Source organism: Manihot esculenta, chromosome 9 (assembly GCF_001659605.2).
Source record: "Manihot esculenta cultivar AM560-2 chromosome 9, M.esculenta_v8, whole genome shotgun sequence".
Lineage (NCBI taxonomy): Eukaryota > Viridiplantae > Streptophyta > Magnoliopsida > Malpighiales > Euphorbiaceae > Manihot > Manihot esculenta.
In genome coordinates this window covers 4,537,605-4,553,768 of record NC_035169.2, presented here as the reverse complement: position 1 = coordinate 4,553,768, position 16,164 = coordinate 4,537,605, and the positions used below count along the sequence as shown (strand labels likewise).

At 40.7% G+C, this 16,164-nt stretch overlaps 1 protein-coding gene across 1 annotated transcript; it reads right to left on the bottom strand.

Moving 5' to 3' along the window:
* Positions 1-14,574: 14,574 nt before the first annotated feature.
* Positions 14,575-15,583, bottom strand: LOC110622424 (tRNA-uridine aminocarboxypropyltransferase 2). Its single transcript, XM_021766917.1, has one exon. It carries the CDS (start codon positions 15,400-15,402, stop codon positions 14,656-14,658), a length of 747 nt encoding a protein of 248 aa, XP_021622609.1. The 5' UTR covers positions 15,403-15,583; the 3' UTR covers positions 14,575-14,655.
* Positions 15,584-16,164: the final 581 nt, after the last annotated feature.

Sequence of the window (16,164 nt, the reverse complement as noted above, 5' to 3'; positions counted from 1 at the left end):
ATTAATTAGTAGACTTTTTAAAATGTTTTAATAAATTTTTTAAATGGCGAGTAGTGATCGACAGTGAAAAGTACCACAAACATAATTTCTATTGAGTTTTAACATTTTATTTTTAATAATTTAAATTTTATATATTTAAATTTTTATTATTTTTTGCTGAATTTGAATTTTAAATTTATTAAAATTTTTATTTGTGTATAGGATTGAATTTGAGATTTTTTTTCCTTGAATTTTAATAAAATTAAACTTCAAGAACTAAAGTATTGAATTTAAAAAATAAAAAAATAAAAATGTTAATTATATAATATTTTAAATACCAAAATATATTTTTTTTTCTTTAATTTTTTAAGAGATATCTATAAATTTGTAGGAATTAAATTTTAGGAACTAAAATATTGAATTCTAAAATGTAATTCGATCATTTTTTTTCTAGTATTTTTTACTAAAATACCTTTAATTTTGATGAAATTAAACCTCTAAAATAAAAATATTAAATTTTAAAAATAGAGAGATAAATTCGTTAATTACGTTATATTTTAAAAATTAAAAAATATTTTTTAAAAAAAATATAAAAATAGAATATAATTAATGGATTACATATTAAAAATATGTCTGATAAATGTGGAGATCGTTAATTAATATATTTAAATCTTATTTCAAATGGTATTTCAAATGAATAAGTCCTGAGAAGGAAAAGTATATCAGACCAAATGTTTTTGGGATGTTAGAACCTGAAAATTAAAAAAATAATTAGGTATATGTATCACATAGTGCAATTGTGAATATTTCTTATTTCTAAAAACAAATCAAATGGATTTATCTTAAAAGCGAATTTGTCCATTTAGAGGATAAACCTAGGATTCCCCTCCACCAATGTGAGGAATTAATAAGATGTACATGAGGCTTATCATTCTCAATGGACATCATCCCATTCTTTAACTTTTTCTCTTTTTAATAAAACTAAATAAAAGAAATGTTTATAATGATCAAGAAATATTTTTGGTTTAAAATTTAATTAAATTGAATAAATTAAAAATTAAAATTTTAGTATTTATAAAAATTAAAATGAATTAATTTTAAACTGAAATTAATTTAAATAAAATAGATTTAATTTAGTTTGATTTAATTTAATTGATTAAATTTTTTAATAATTTTTTTATTTTGAAAATAATTAAAATATTTTAATTATAATTATAATTTAATTTTTTATATTATAAAATAAAATATTATTACTTTCCCTTATCTAATTTTTTTAAATTAAATCGATTCTACGTATTTAAAATTTTTGAAAAAGTAAAAATTAAATAAAAGATTTTTAAAAATCCTTGGCATAGAAGGTGAGTTGAGATTCCAAGCACATTTTGGGAAAGGCAATCTCTTGGATGAAAAATCTAACCATATATCATGTCCACTATCTCATTGTAGTATTTGGTGAGACAATTATAGGGTGACACCACTACGCCAAATAAAATGTGACAACCCACTGAAATGATGTGGTAGTGGTAGGATTGGTCTCATCCTTTATCACTGCCTGTCACTCTATAAAATACTGATATTTACTTTTTCAAATTGCCCTTTCAAAAGTACAGTTTGTCCTCTAATTCTTCCTTTGTGTTATCATTTTTTCCAGTAAATTAATGCCATATTCACACTAGTGGTTATGATTATTATTATTTTCATAATTAATTTATTTAAATTAAATATTCACATATTACTATATTATAGAAATTAAATTATTTAATAATTAAAAATTAAAAAAATAATACATATATTCTCTCACTTCCACTTCACTTAATTCTCAATCTCTGAGCAACAATTTGATTGGTCTCCAAAATTTCACAAATTTAACCTAAAATATAAACATAGATCCAATCCTCACATCTCTTTATGTTTGATGAGTCTTCAGCTTTATCACTTTTGCAAAGACATGATTCAACTTCTCACCTTCTAGGCATGTGTATGGATGATGGTGTGTGGGATCCACTTTTGGTGATTGTCATCCTTATGTCCATAAATACAAAAATTAAAAAATAAAAAAAGAGAGAAAAAGCAAATGAAATTTCACTATAGAATCTTTATTGATTGAGATTGGGCTCTCCCTTTATTAGACATGCATCATGGCCTTTGTATCATGGATTGTCTCCTCCTGCTTTGGGCATCAAGGGTCACTCTCTCTCTCTCAATAGCTTGTTTATCCTTTTTTTTTTTTTTTTCTCAATTCTATTATGGTTGCTAAAAATGTTTTAATTTGAATTTGGGTTTTATATAAAATTCCATTTATTTTATAAAAAATAATTTACATTTATTTTCATTATTTAATTAATGTTAAAAAATTTAAAAATATATTGATAAGATTCATACATAGCTAATTTAATCACATTAACAAAATTCTTAAAATCCAAATAACAACTTTGTTTTGAAAATTAAATTAATTAAATAAGTCTGGCAAGAGGCAAGAGCTAAGAAAAAAGTGACAAAAAATGTGGTCCCTAATAAAATTCACTCATTCACAAAAGTCAATAAGAAAAAGAAAAGAAAAAGGAAATATGCTTTTTAAATTTTTTTTTTATCCTTTTTGTGACCATGGTAAAGTTTTATCAATTTTGATACGCAATCAATGAAACCATTTAGGGATGTCAGTCGGGCGGATTTTTGCGGGTACCCGATCCGTCCAAACCCTATTAGGACGGATTTGGATTTTTATAAAACGGATTTGGGCGGGTTCGGGTTTGAAAAATGCTACCCGTCTCGGATTCGGGTAGGGTTCGGGAATAGGTGCTCGGATACCCTGTAACGCCCCGGAAATCCGGACCGCTACCGGCGCTAGGATTCAGGTCGGCTTAAGGCCGCCGGAACCCGTAGCAAGCCTACATACATCCTGTTCACCAATTTAATCCCATACATGATCATCAAACATACATAAGAATTAAAAACTTTTCTTTTTCTTCATTCACCAAACTCAACCTGTGCATGCACTATATTCATCATATACATAAACATTAATCCCTCTGTGGGATTTCATCAAAGCCTCAAGGGCTATACATCATATGGTGAGTTGGTTTACATCAATATCAAAACACAAGATCATGTACATACCAAGGGATTAACATATACTATGGTCAAGCACAACTCTATCCTCAATAACATAATTACATTACATTCTTATCATTTTTCATGTCCACATACTCTAGCTATTACATACATATGACTTTTCTCTTCTTTTCTTCTCTATCACTCCCGTACCTGCAAACCTGGGGTTAGGGGAGAGGGGTGAGCTAAAAGCCCAGTGAGCAGAAACTAAAAACATTATATTAAAGTTCATGCTTTCATGAAATGCATCATATCACAGACAATCCACATCAAGGGTGAACCTGTCACCAATTAGTCCCAACATAGTCTCATGCCAGGCCGTAGCATGGGGTCCTGGTCTTCCTGTCATAACATACATAAAGTCTCGTGCCAGGCCGTAGCATGGGGTCCTGGTCTTCCTGTCATATCATATATAAAGCCTCGTGCCAGGCCGTAGCATGGGGTCCTGGTCTTCCTGTCATATCATATATAAAGCCTCGTGCCAGGCCGTAGCATGGGGTCCTGGTCTTCCTGTCATAACTTATATAAAGTCTCGTGCCAGGCCGTAGCATGGGGTCCTGGTCTTCCTGTCATAACATACATAAAGTCTCGTGGACTAATTGGATCATACAGCATTCACCCACAACCACAAAATAAAATGCAATGCGACATATTCGTGAACTAATGCAATCAGCCTATTACATGTCATCATGATGCATGAAACATGCTCAAAACATTTAATTGCTTGATTTAAAACATTAAGCTTGTTCCCACTCACCTCTGGTTAGCTCTGACCAGACACTGAAGCAGCTCACTCACTGCTGGGGTCCTCGGTTCCTCGGGTCCGAACCTACACAGGTGGACTCCAATGAGGGACCAAACATATATAAACACAACTCTAATACATCCCCCAAAAACCCCCTAAAACATCATGAAAACATCACAGAAAATATGCATGAAACGGCTGAACAGGGCACCTTCGGCGGCACCTTCGGCGGCCGAAAGTCCTGGACAGAGACGAAACTCAGCTAGGTTCGGCGGCACCTTCGGCGGCCGAAAGTGCCAGACAGAGACGAAAGTCTCTTTTCGGGGGCACCTTCGGCAGCCGAAAGCTGCCTTCACAAGAGGGGTTCGGCGGCCGAAACTCCCTTCGGCTGCCGAACCTGGTTTCTGCCAAACGGCAGAAACTTGGTTCAAATGAACCTCCTGCCTCCCAAAACCATAGATCATGCATAATTCTCAACCAAAACACACATACAAGTTCCTAGGGGTCTCAAACATGCATATACCCCATCTACAACACTTCATTCACACACAATCAAGCTACATTGCTCAAACATCATCAAAACCCATAAACTCAACATATGTCCTAACATGCATTTCTACCCATAGATCTTACTTAAAACTTGTTTAAAACATATAAAGGGTTCAAGATCGACCCTTACCTCTTGAAGAAACGAGAGGAAAGCGATCCTAGCTTGGAGATGGAGAGATTAAGCTCTTTGAACCTCCAAGCACTCAAAACTTGCTCAAAGCTCACAAATCTTCAAAACAAAGTTATAAACTTGTTAAAACCATGAAAGATCTAGAGGAAACACTCAAGATCGAGGGAGGAACGGTGGAGACTCACCTTGGCCGACAATGGGAGAGAAAAAGCTCGCCCGTGCGGACCAAGGGGACCCTTTTATAGTGGCTGGCCAGGCCACGTTCGGGGGCCGAATGTGCCTCCGCATCCATGCAATGTTCGGCGGCCGAACATGAGGTTCGGCGGCCGAACCTGCACTTCCCTCACTTAGACTTTCGGGGGCCTAACGTGCCTCCCAAAGTCCATGCATGTTCGGCGGCCGAAAGTGAGTTTCGGCGGCCGAACCTGGGTTTTTCCTTAAAGAATTTTCATGCAAAAACTTATTTAAAATCATACTTAAAACATTAAAATACATGAAAACATTTAATAAAAACATGCTTTTACCCTTCTAGAGGTTTCCGACACCCAAATTCCACCGGACGGTAGGAATTCCGATACCGGAGTCTAGCCGGGTATTACATTCTCCCCCCCTTAAGAACATTCGTCCCCGAATGTTCCTCAACTAGTACATGCATAGCGAAACAAACATAACATACACACATATAGCACATGGAACACATCTTAACTAACCTTAGAAGAGGTGGGGGTACTGCTGGAGCATGGACTCCCGGGTCTCCCAAGTGCATTCTTCCAAATTGTGGTGGTTCCAAAGGACTTTCACCATCGGGATTTCCTTGTTCCTCAACTTTCTGATCTGAGTGTCAAGAATCCGCACTGGCTGTTCAACATAAGTGAGATCCTCTTGGATCTCCACATCAGGCTCGCTAAGAACCTTGCCCGGATCTGACACGAACTTCCTCAACATGGAAACATGGAAAACCGGATGGATTCTTTCCATAGAAGCAGGCAAGTCCAGCTTGTATGATACATTCCCAATCCTTTGCAGGACTTCAAAGGGTCCAATGTACCGCGGAGCTAGCTTACCCTTTTTACCAAATCGAACCACCCCTTTCATTGGAGACACCTTGAGCAATACTAGATCCCCCTCCTGAAACTCTACCTGTTTCCTGCGGATGTCTGCATAACTTTTCTGCCTGCTGGTGGCAGTCTCTATCCTTTCTCTGATAATGGGCACCACCCTGCTGGTGATCTCAACAAGCTCAGGCCCTGCTAAGGACCTCTCTCCTACCTCTTCCCAACAAACGGGTGACCTGCACTTCCTCCCATATAAAGCTTCATAGGGAGCCATCCCTATGCTAGCATGATAGCTGTTATTGTAGGCAAACTCCACCAAAGGTAGATGTTGCTTCCAAGAACCGCCAAAATCTAGCACACACATTCTGAGCATATCTTCTATGGTCTGGATGGTCCTCTCTGACTGTCCATCAGTCTGGGGGTGGAAGGCAGTACTGAAATCTAACCTGGTACCCATAGCACTCTGCAGACTCCGCCAAAACCTGGAGGTGAACTGGGGCCCTCTATCTGACACTATAGATACCGGGACCCCATGTAGTCTGACGACTTCATCCACATAAACCTGCGCTAACTTATCCACAGAGTAGTTGCTCCTAACTGGAATGAAGTGAGCAGATTTGGTGAGTCTGTCCACAATCACCCATATGGAGTCTAGTCTGTTGGATGTTGCCGGTAACCCCACTACAAAGTCCATAGCTATGTTCTCCCATTTCCATTCTGGAATAGGTAGCGGGTTAAGCATTCCAGCCGGCTTCTGATGTTCCAGCTTCACCCTCTGACATATTTCGCAGGCTGACACGAATTGTGCCACTTCCCTCTTCATAGCTGGCCACCAATACACCCTCTTCAGATCTTGATACATCTTGGTGGCTCCAGGGTGAATGCTGTATCTTGCATTATGAGCCTCTCTCATAATGTCTCCTTTAAGCCCGATGTCATCTGGTACACATAGTCTGTTCCCATAGCGGAGGATCCCCTTATCATCGAATCTGAACTCGCTATCTTTGCCTGACTGAACAGTCCTGGCAATCTTCACCAACTCTGGGTCCTCGTGCTGTTTCTGAGCCACCTGCTCCAGAAACACGGGGGTTACTTTCATCTGTGCAATCAAAGCACCTGTACCAGACAACTCCATCTGTAGACCCTCCTCAATGAGCTTATAAAATTCCTTCACCACCGGTCTCCTCTCTGCCGTGATGTGGGATAGACTGCCAAGTGATTTCCGGCTTAAGGCATCAGCTACTACATTAGCCTTACCCGGATGGTACTGTATCTTACAATCATAGTCACTGAGCAGTTCTACCCATCTCCTCTGCCTCAAGTTCAAATCTCTCTGACTCAAGATGTGCTGCAGGCTCTTATGATCTGTGAAGATCTCACATTTTACCCCATAGAGGTAATGCCTCCACATCTTGAGGGCAAAGATAACTGCTGCCATCTCCAGATCGTGTGTGGGGTAATTCATCTCATGCCTCTTTAGCTGTCTAGAAGCATAAGCGATCACCCTACCATTCTGCATCAACACACAACCCAAGCCTACTCTGGATGCATCACAGAATACTGTGAAGTCCTCATTGCTGATTGGCAGAGCTAACACTGGTGCTGAAGTCAACCTCTTCTTGAGCTCCTCAAAGCTTTCTTCACATCGATCGGTCCACTCGAACCTCTGATTCTTTCTGGTCAATCTGGTTAAAGGAGCTGCAATCTTGGAGAAGTCCTGTACGAACCTCCTGTAATAACCAGCCAAACCCAAGAAACTTCTGATCTCTGTCACTGAGGTGGGTCTGGGCCAGTTAGTCACAGCCTCTACTTTCTTGGGGTCTACCTCTATTCCATTCTCTGACACTATATGCCCCAAGAATGATATGCTCCTTAACCAGAACTCACACTTGGAGAACTTGGCATACAAGCCATGTTCCCTCAAGGTCTGCAAAACTATCCTCAGATGATGGGCATGCTCCTCTGCATTCCTGGAATACACTAGGATATCATCTATGAAGACAATAACGAAGTGATCCAGGTATGGTCTGAATATTCTGTTCATGAGGTCCATGAATGCTGCAGGGGCGTTAGTTAACCCGAACGGCATCACAAGGAACTCATAGTGCCCATATCTGGTCCTGAAGGCCGTCTTTGGCACGTCCTCCTCTCTGATTCTCAACTGATGGTACCCGGATCTCAGATCTATTTTGGAGAAACAACCCGCTCCTGCTAGCTGGTCGAATAGATCGTCGATCCTTGGCAATGGGTACTTATTCTTGATGGTGACTTTGTTCAACTGCCTGTAGTCGATACAAAGCCTGAGGGATCCATCCTTTTTCTTCACAAAGAGTACTGGAGCACCCCAAGGTGAGGTACTCGGTCGGATGAAACCCTTGTCTACCAGTTCCTGCAACTGTTCTTTTAACTCTTTCATCTCGGCTGGTGCCATCCTGTAGGGAGGGATAGAGATAGGCCTAGTTCCAGGCATTAACTCAATTTCGAACTCTATCTCCCTAGCAGGTGGTAACCCTGGCAGCTCGTCTGGGAAAACGTCTAAGAACTCACTCACCACAGGCACTGAGGCGGGCTCTCTAACATGACTATCCAACTCCCTCACATGAGCTAGAAACCCCTGACATCCCCTCCTAAGCAACCTACGAGCCTGAAGAGCTGAAATTAGACCTCTAGGTGTACCCCTATTGTCTCCTCTGAAGACGACCTCTGACCCATCCTGACATCTGAACTTAACTACTTTGTCCCTGCAGTCCAAGGTAGCACCATGGGTAGATAGCCAATCCATCCCTAGAATGACGTCAAAGTCTGTCAAATCTAGAACCACAAGGTCGGCGGACAAGCATCTTCCCTCTATAAAAACTGGACTACACTGGCAGACTGACTCTGCAACTGACGGGTCACACTTGGGTCCACTGACCCATAGGGGACACTCTAACTCAGAGACCATCAATCCTAACCTCTGTACGGCTCTCGGTGCAATAAAAGAGTGAGATGCACCCGGGTCCATTAATGCATACACATCAGAACACCCTATGATGAGTTTACCTGACACCACGGTGTTGGATGTGTTAGCCTCCTGCTGCGTCATGGTGAAGATCCTGGCTGGAGCTGACGGACCCTCACCTCTGAACCCTGCTGAAGAAGAGGCTGACCCTCTCCCTCTGCCTCTGCCACTGGCCTGTGTAGCAGCTGGAGCTACTGGCTGTGCCACACTTCCTGAAGCTGTCTGCTGTGTCTGTGCCATAGGAACTGCTTTAGGACATTGCCATGACATATGCCCCTCTTGCCCACATCTGTAGCAGGTCGTCGTCCCATACCGGCATAAACCCCTGTGTGGCCTACCACACTTCGCACAAGCTGCATTATCTGCCCCAGAACTAGAACCACTGCCAAACCCCAGACTAGACTTGACCTTGTTCCAGAACTTATTCTTCTTACCCTTGGGCTTACCCCATCTCTTACTGCCTGAAGCTGCTGCACTCAAGGTAGAGGGATCTAACCTTCCCCCTCCCGGAGTTTTAGAACCAGAAGCTTGTGCCACTGTCTGTTTGACTGTACCCTGAACGATGGCACTAGCCTCCATTCTCCTAGCCATGTCTACTATGGCGTGAAAACTCTCTCTGTCTGCTGACTGTACCAAGGAGGAATACCTGGGATGGAGCTTCATGATATACCTCCTCGACTTCTTCTGGTCTGTGCTAAGGTCTTGCCCAGCAAAAGGCAGCAACTCCATAAACCTGTCAGTATACTCGTCTACACTCATGTCATCGGTTTGCCTCAACTGCTCGAATTCTATCATCTTCAATTCCCTTGAACTATCAGGGAAAGCCCATCCTGCAAATTCATTAGCGAACTCCTCCCATGATAGGCTATCCACCCTCGGCTTCACATAGTTTTTGAACCACTCACGGGCCTTTTTGCATTTCAAGGTGAAACCAGCCATCTGAATGGCTCTACTATCATCAGCTCCGATCTCCTCTGTGATCATCTTGACCTTCTCCAAATATACGAACGGGTCATCGCCTGACTCAAACTGGGGAGCACCCAACTTCATGTAATCTGTCATTTTAGCCTTACTTCCCCCAGATGAGCTAGGCTGAGGTATCTGGGTATCTGGGACTGTAGGTGCTGGTGGTGGAGGAGGTACAGCATCCCCTGAGGTAGGGTTTGCTGGATTTGGATGATATGGTGGAGGTGGGTACATTGGGTACTGTGGATATGGAGGGTAGTATGGTGGGTATGGCATCTGTGTGGAGTAAGGGTTAAAACTAGGGTAATCCGATGTACCTCCCATCGAATACCCGGGATTTTGGGTGTAGGGCGGATAGTGAGGTGGCTGAACAAATCCCGAGGCCTGAGTGCCTCCTTGGGATTCTCCCATACCCTCTTCTGACATACTGACGCCCAAACTGCCATCCCTCCTTTGATCAACATCCATCTGATCCCCCATATCCTCTGACATACCTCCCTGCACTGTTCCTCTGACTGATCTGCTTCTTCCCAGATCTAAAGACCTTCTAGGGTCTCTCACTGCTCGGTCCCTGTTGGACCTACTTGACATTGCCCTAGGCAATGTTGAAGGACGGGCACCAATGCCCTCGTCCTGAGGTGGTATTCCAGTCAATCGTGCAGATCGACGGGTTCCTCTCATCCTGTTTTCTGAGAAACAGTAAACATCACATAAACATTAGCATTAAATGGTTCATGTCGGCAAGCATGAACCTCACAGCTACATTACACACATAGCATATCATCATGGTATATCATACAATCATAGCAAGACAGGACTCTACATCCTATCCTAGTGGACATGATTTTTGCCTATTGTGCTTGACCTTCTATAACATCTATGAGCCCGACACTCTAGGTCCGACCATATGAACCTAGGGCTCTGATACCACTCTGTAACGCCCCGGAAATCCGGACCGCTACCGGCGCTAGGATTCAGGTCGGCTTAAGGCCGCCGGAACCCGTAGCAAGCCTACATACATCCTGTTCACCAATTTAATCCCATACATGATCATCAAACATACATAAGAATTAAAAACTTTTCTTTTTCTTCATTCACCAAACTCAACCTGTGCATGCACTATATTCATCATATACATAAACATTAATCCCTCTGTGGGATTTCATCAAAGCCTCAAGGGCTATACATCATATGGTGAGTTGGTTTACATCAATATCAAAACACAAGATCATGTACATACCAAGGGATTAACATATACTATGGTCAAGCACAACTCTATCCTCAATAACATAATTACATTACATTCTTATCATTTTTCATGTCCACATACTCTAGCTATTACATACATATGACTTTTCTCTTCTTTTCTTCTCTATCACTCCCGTACCTGCAAACCTGGGGTTAGGGGAGAGGGGTGAGCTAAAAGCCCAGTGAGCAGAAACTAAAAACATTATATTAAAGTTCATGCTTTCATGAAATGCATCATATCACAGACAATCCACATCAAGGGTGAACCTGTCACCAATTAGTCCCAACATAGTCTCATGCCAGGCCGTAGCATGGGGTCCTGGTCTTCCTGTCATAACATACATAAAGTCTCGTGCCAGGCCGTAGCATGGGGTCCTGGTCTTCCTGTCATATCATATATAAAGCCTCGTGCCAGGCCGTAGCATGGGGTCCTGGTCTTCCTGTCATATCATATATAAAGCCTCGTGCCAGGCCGTAGCATGGGGTCCTGGTCTTCCTGTCATAACTTATATAAAGTCTCGTGCCAGGCCGTAGCATGGGGTCCTGGTCTTCCTGTCATAACATACATAAAGTCTCGTGGACTAATTGGATCATACAGCATTCACCCACAACCACAAAATAAAATGCAATGCGACATATTCGTGAACTAATGCAATCAGCCTATTACATGTCATCATGATGCATGAAACATGCTCAAAACATTTAATTGCTTGATTTAAAACATTAAGCTTGTTCCCACTCACCTCTGGTTAGCTCTGACCAGACACTGAAGCAGCTCACTCACTGCTGGGGTCCTCGGTTCCTCGGGTCCGAACCTACACAGGTGGACTCCAATGAGGGACCAAACATATATAAACACAACTCTAATACATCCCCCAAAAACCCCCTAAAACATCATGAAAACATCACAGAAAATATGCATGAAACGGCTGAACAGGGCACCTTCGGCGGCACCTTCGGCGGCCGAAAGTCCTGGACAGAGACGAAACTCAGCTAGGTTCGGCGGCACCTTCGGCGGCCGAAAGTGCCAGACAGAGACGAAAGTCTCTTTTCGGGGGCACCTTCGGCAGCCGAAAGCTGCCTTCACAAGAGGGGTTCGGCGGCCGAAACTCCCTTCGGCTGCCGAACCTGGTTTCTGCCAAACGGCAGAAACTTGGTTCAAATGAACCTCCTGCCTCCCAAAACCATAGATCATGCATAATTCTCAACCAAAACACACATACAAGTTCCTAGGGGTCTCAAACATGCATATACCCCATCTACAACACTTCATTCACACACAATCAAGCTACATTGCTCAAACATCATCAAAACCCATAAACTCAACATATGTCCTAACATGCATTTCTACCCATAGATCTTACTTAAAACTTGTTTAAAACATATAAAGGGTTCAAGATCGACCCTTACCTCTTGAAGAAACGAGAGGAAAGCGATCCTAGCTTGGAGATGGAGAGATTAAGCTCTTTGAACCTCCAAGCACTCAAAACTTGCTCAAAGCTCACAAATCTTCAAAACAAAGTTATAAACTTGTTAAAACCATGAAAGATCTAGAGGAAACACTCAAGATCGAGGGAGGAACGGTGGAGACTCACCTTGGCCGACAATGGGAGAGAAAAAGCTCGCCCGTGCGGACCAAGGGGACCCTTTTATAGTGGCTGGCCAGGCCACGTTCGGGGGCCGAATGTGCCTCCGCATCCATGCAATGTTCGGCGGCCGAACATGAGGTTCGGCGGCCGAACCTGCACTTCCCTCACTTAGACTTTCGGGGGCCTAACGTGCCTCCCAAAGTCCATGCATGTTCGGCGGCCGAAAGTGAGTTTCGGCGGCCGAACCTGGGTTTTTCCTTAAAGAATTTTCATGCAAAAACTTATTTAAAATCATACTTAAAACATTAAAATACATGAAAACATTTAATAAAAACATGCTTTTACCCTTCTAGAGGTTTCCGACACCCAAATTCCACCGGACGGTAGGAATTCCGATACCGGAGTCTAGCCGGGTATTACATACCCGTTACCCGAACCCGATTAGCTATATTAACAAAATTAAGTGAAGTAACCCTAATCCCTAATTCATTTTTTCATTTTACTCTGCTTTCCTCTCTTCGTCGGCGCCTCTCTCCCTCGCTTCCCTTCCCATAGTTCTCAGTCACGCCTCTCCCCCACTTCACTGACGACTGCCGGCAGCCCAGTCGGCACCGGCGACGTCTCCTTTCTCTCCCCAGTCAGCGATCTCCCCAGTCAGCGATATCTCCTTCTCTCTCTCCAGCGGCGACATCTACGACTTCCCAGTTGGAGACAACTCTTCCCTCTCCCCGGTCGGCATCGGCGATATCTCCTTCTCTCTCTCCAGTCGGTGACATCTACTCTTTTCAATTGACGCTTCTCTCCTCCACTTCACTGATGCTAGAGACAACCCTTCCCCTCCTCAATCGGCGTTGGCGACATCTCCTGGAACTCTCTTCAGGTTTACAATCAAATTTTTTGATAATCAAGATCTTTTGTGTGTATGTTCTTCAAAAATTTTTAGTTGCTATTAAAGATTTTTAGAATTTAGGAACTATTTATCTAATTATTTGGATACTGTTAAAAAATCTAATTATTTACTATTTGATTAATGTAATACTGTTGATTTGTAGAATTTATGGAATTAATCTGATTATATGATTATAAATCATTATTTGCTAGGTTGCTGAGTTGCTGGTTCTTGTTATTGAACACACTGCGGTTGTGCAACTGTTAGGTGTAGTTTATTTGGCAGTTTTTTTAATCAAATTGAATTAAAAAAATTGGGTTCGGGTATTGTGCGGGTATTGCTAAACGGATTCGGGACGGGTTCGGATAGTAAAAATAAAATATTAAACGGATTTGGGACGGGTTCGGATTTTGTAAATATAATCGGGTTCGGATTTGGGTACCCTGAATTTCGCGGGTACCCTACCCGTTGCCATCCCTAAAACCATTGATTAAAATAGTTTAGTTCATTTATTGTGTGTGTGTAATTTAAAATTTTCATTAGAAAATTTAATATTTATCTTGAATATTAATAAAAAAAACTACATCCGATGATTGTTTTATTAATAAAAAATAAGAAAAGTGGTTGTTTTAAAAAATAATTTTTAAAAAAATTGAAAAAATTTGATTAACATTGTTATATTTTTATACATGAATTTTATTAACACACTTTATTTTCTAAAGTTATAATTATACAATAAGAATAAATTATTTTTTAAAAAAAATTCTTAAAAAATATATTCACATTTAAATTATTCTTAGCGTAAATAAAAAGAATATATATATATATATATGACACAAAGTTGGTGGGCCATGGGCTAGCGTGGAGCATGGTATGAGGTTTGTGGATCAGCCCAGTGAAGCAAAGCTCATGGGTAATGCTTCGAACCTGTTGGATTTTGCATTTGTATTAGTGGGCCGAACACAGCATCCCAGAAAAAGTGCAAATTTCGAGAAAGATTAAACTAATTTTTGGATAAAAAAATATTAAAATATTCTTTTACATAATATTTATACATTATTGATATTTTTCTTTTAATTTGATTTGAAATTTGATAAACTAACATAAGTAAATAAAATTATGTAAAACTAGGCATACAAATTTGAAATCAATATTTTATTAGATCTTGTTTTCCTTATCATTATATCCAATCATAGTAATTAGTTAAATATATATAGAATAACTTTTTGTATGCATATTTTTAATAGGTCAAAATATTAAATTTTATTTTTAAAATTGTCGCTGGACATGATTAAACAAATAAAAAGAAAAATAAATTAAAAAAAGATTGCATTTCATAAATTCATAAAACGGAACAAGAGTACAATAATGGGAACCGGGGGAGTAGAAGCCTCTAATAGAAAGGTTCTCTCCGATCAATTTTGGGCCTTTTGGGCCTAGGCTTCATGGGCTTCAAGAACTGAGCCTGCAACCTAACCATCTCTCTCAATACCCCAATTAATCTCTCTTCAATCTCCGGCCCATTCTCCTCCGTCGCCCCCAACCACCTGGCCACCGCCTCCAAGGTACTAACGCAGCCACCGTACGGCTCCTTTCGCAATACCAACTCCGAGTCATATATGCTTCCTCCTTCCCTATCCTCATCAAATCCATCCAAACACACTCTCGTTGCGCATTTGCTCAAAAATCCTTCGCTCGCGCTCACCATCTCCTTCGCATGCTTCCACGTCGCATCAAATACGATTAAAACGACAGGATCATTGCTGGTGTTTCGAAATTCGTTGACTGATTTCTTGAGGTCCGATAAAGGTATTGCCGGAGAAGAATGAGAAGGAGGAAAGAGGTAAAATGTGGCCGTAGAGGGATGGTGGTCGGTGAGGAGAGGGTGGAGGTTAGGGGTTAGGCGGCGGGATATGAGAGAGGTGGCGTTGAGGAGGGATTTTGTGAGTAGAGGTGTAGTATTGAGCTTGTGGCGTGATTCATGTGGGTGTTGGATTATTATGATTTGTGTCGCAGTTGGGATTGGTAAGGTGGGGATCACGTGGCAGAGACAGACTGGGAGTGGTCGATTGCAGTTGGTGCAGTTTGTTCGGCGGCGATGCGACGGTTCAGGGTTCTGTGATTGTGGTTCCAAATCCATTTTCGGCGGATATGGCGGTGATCCTTGCTTGTATTATCAATTGTAAAAATGATTAGACAAACATTAAAAACGGGATGTCGTTCATGGAGCCTTTTCATTGACCCTCAGTTTGGATTAAAGAGACCTTTATTTGTGCAATGGACATGAGGAGTTAAAAAAGAGGATAAATAAAGAGAAAGGAAAGGAATTAAATTTCTTTTCCATTGTATTGATATAAAACCAAAATAAAATACTCTATACTTTTTTTTCTCTTCTTTTCTCTTTTCTTTTGATTGGCGTGTCAGGTATTTTTTTTTAAAGGATCGAAAACTGTTTATTAATTTCATATAAACAGGATCTATGATTTCATAAGGCTGTAAATCATGCATGCAGACAAAAACTAAATGATTAAAATAAAGAAAAATTAGAATTTCATCTTGAACAAAATTAAGCTTTACAGCATTATCACGATTGCTTTTAGCAAGACTTCTGCCCAAACTCTATTGCTTATTAACTTTCCTTTCTCAACCAATAGCCATGAGAAAAAGAGACATTAAAAACTAAAATATTAATAGGACACTAAAAAAGAACAATGAAAAATAGAACCCACTTCATAAAATACCTCCAACCAGTTCGACACCTAAAAATCTAAAACTTGTAAGCAAAGATAAGTATTCAATTTTACCATAAACAAAAAAGAATTCCTTTATACAATCCAAAAAATATTAAAAAGAGCTCAACCAAAAACCAAGCATATTTTACCTGAAAATAACTCAACTAATA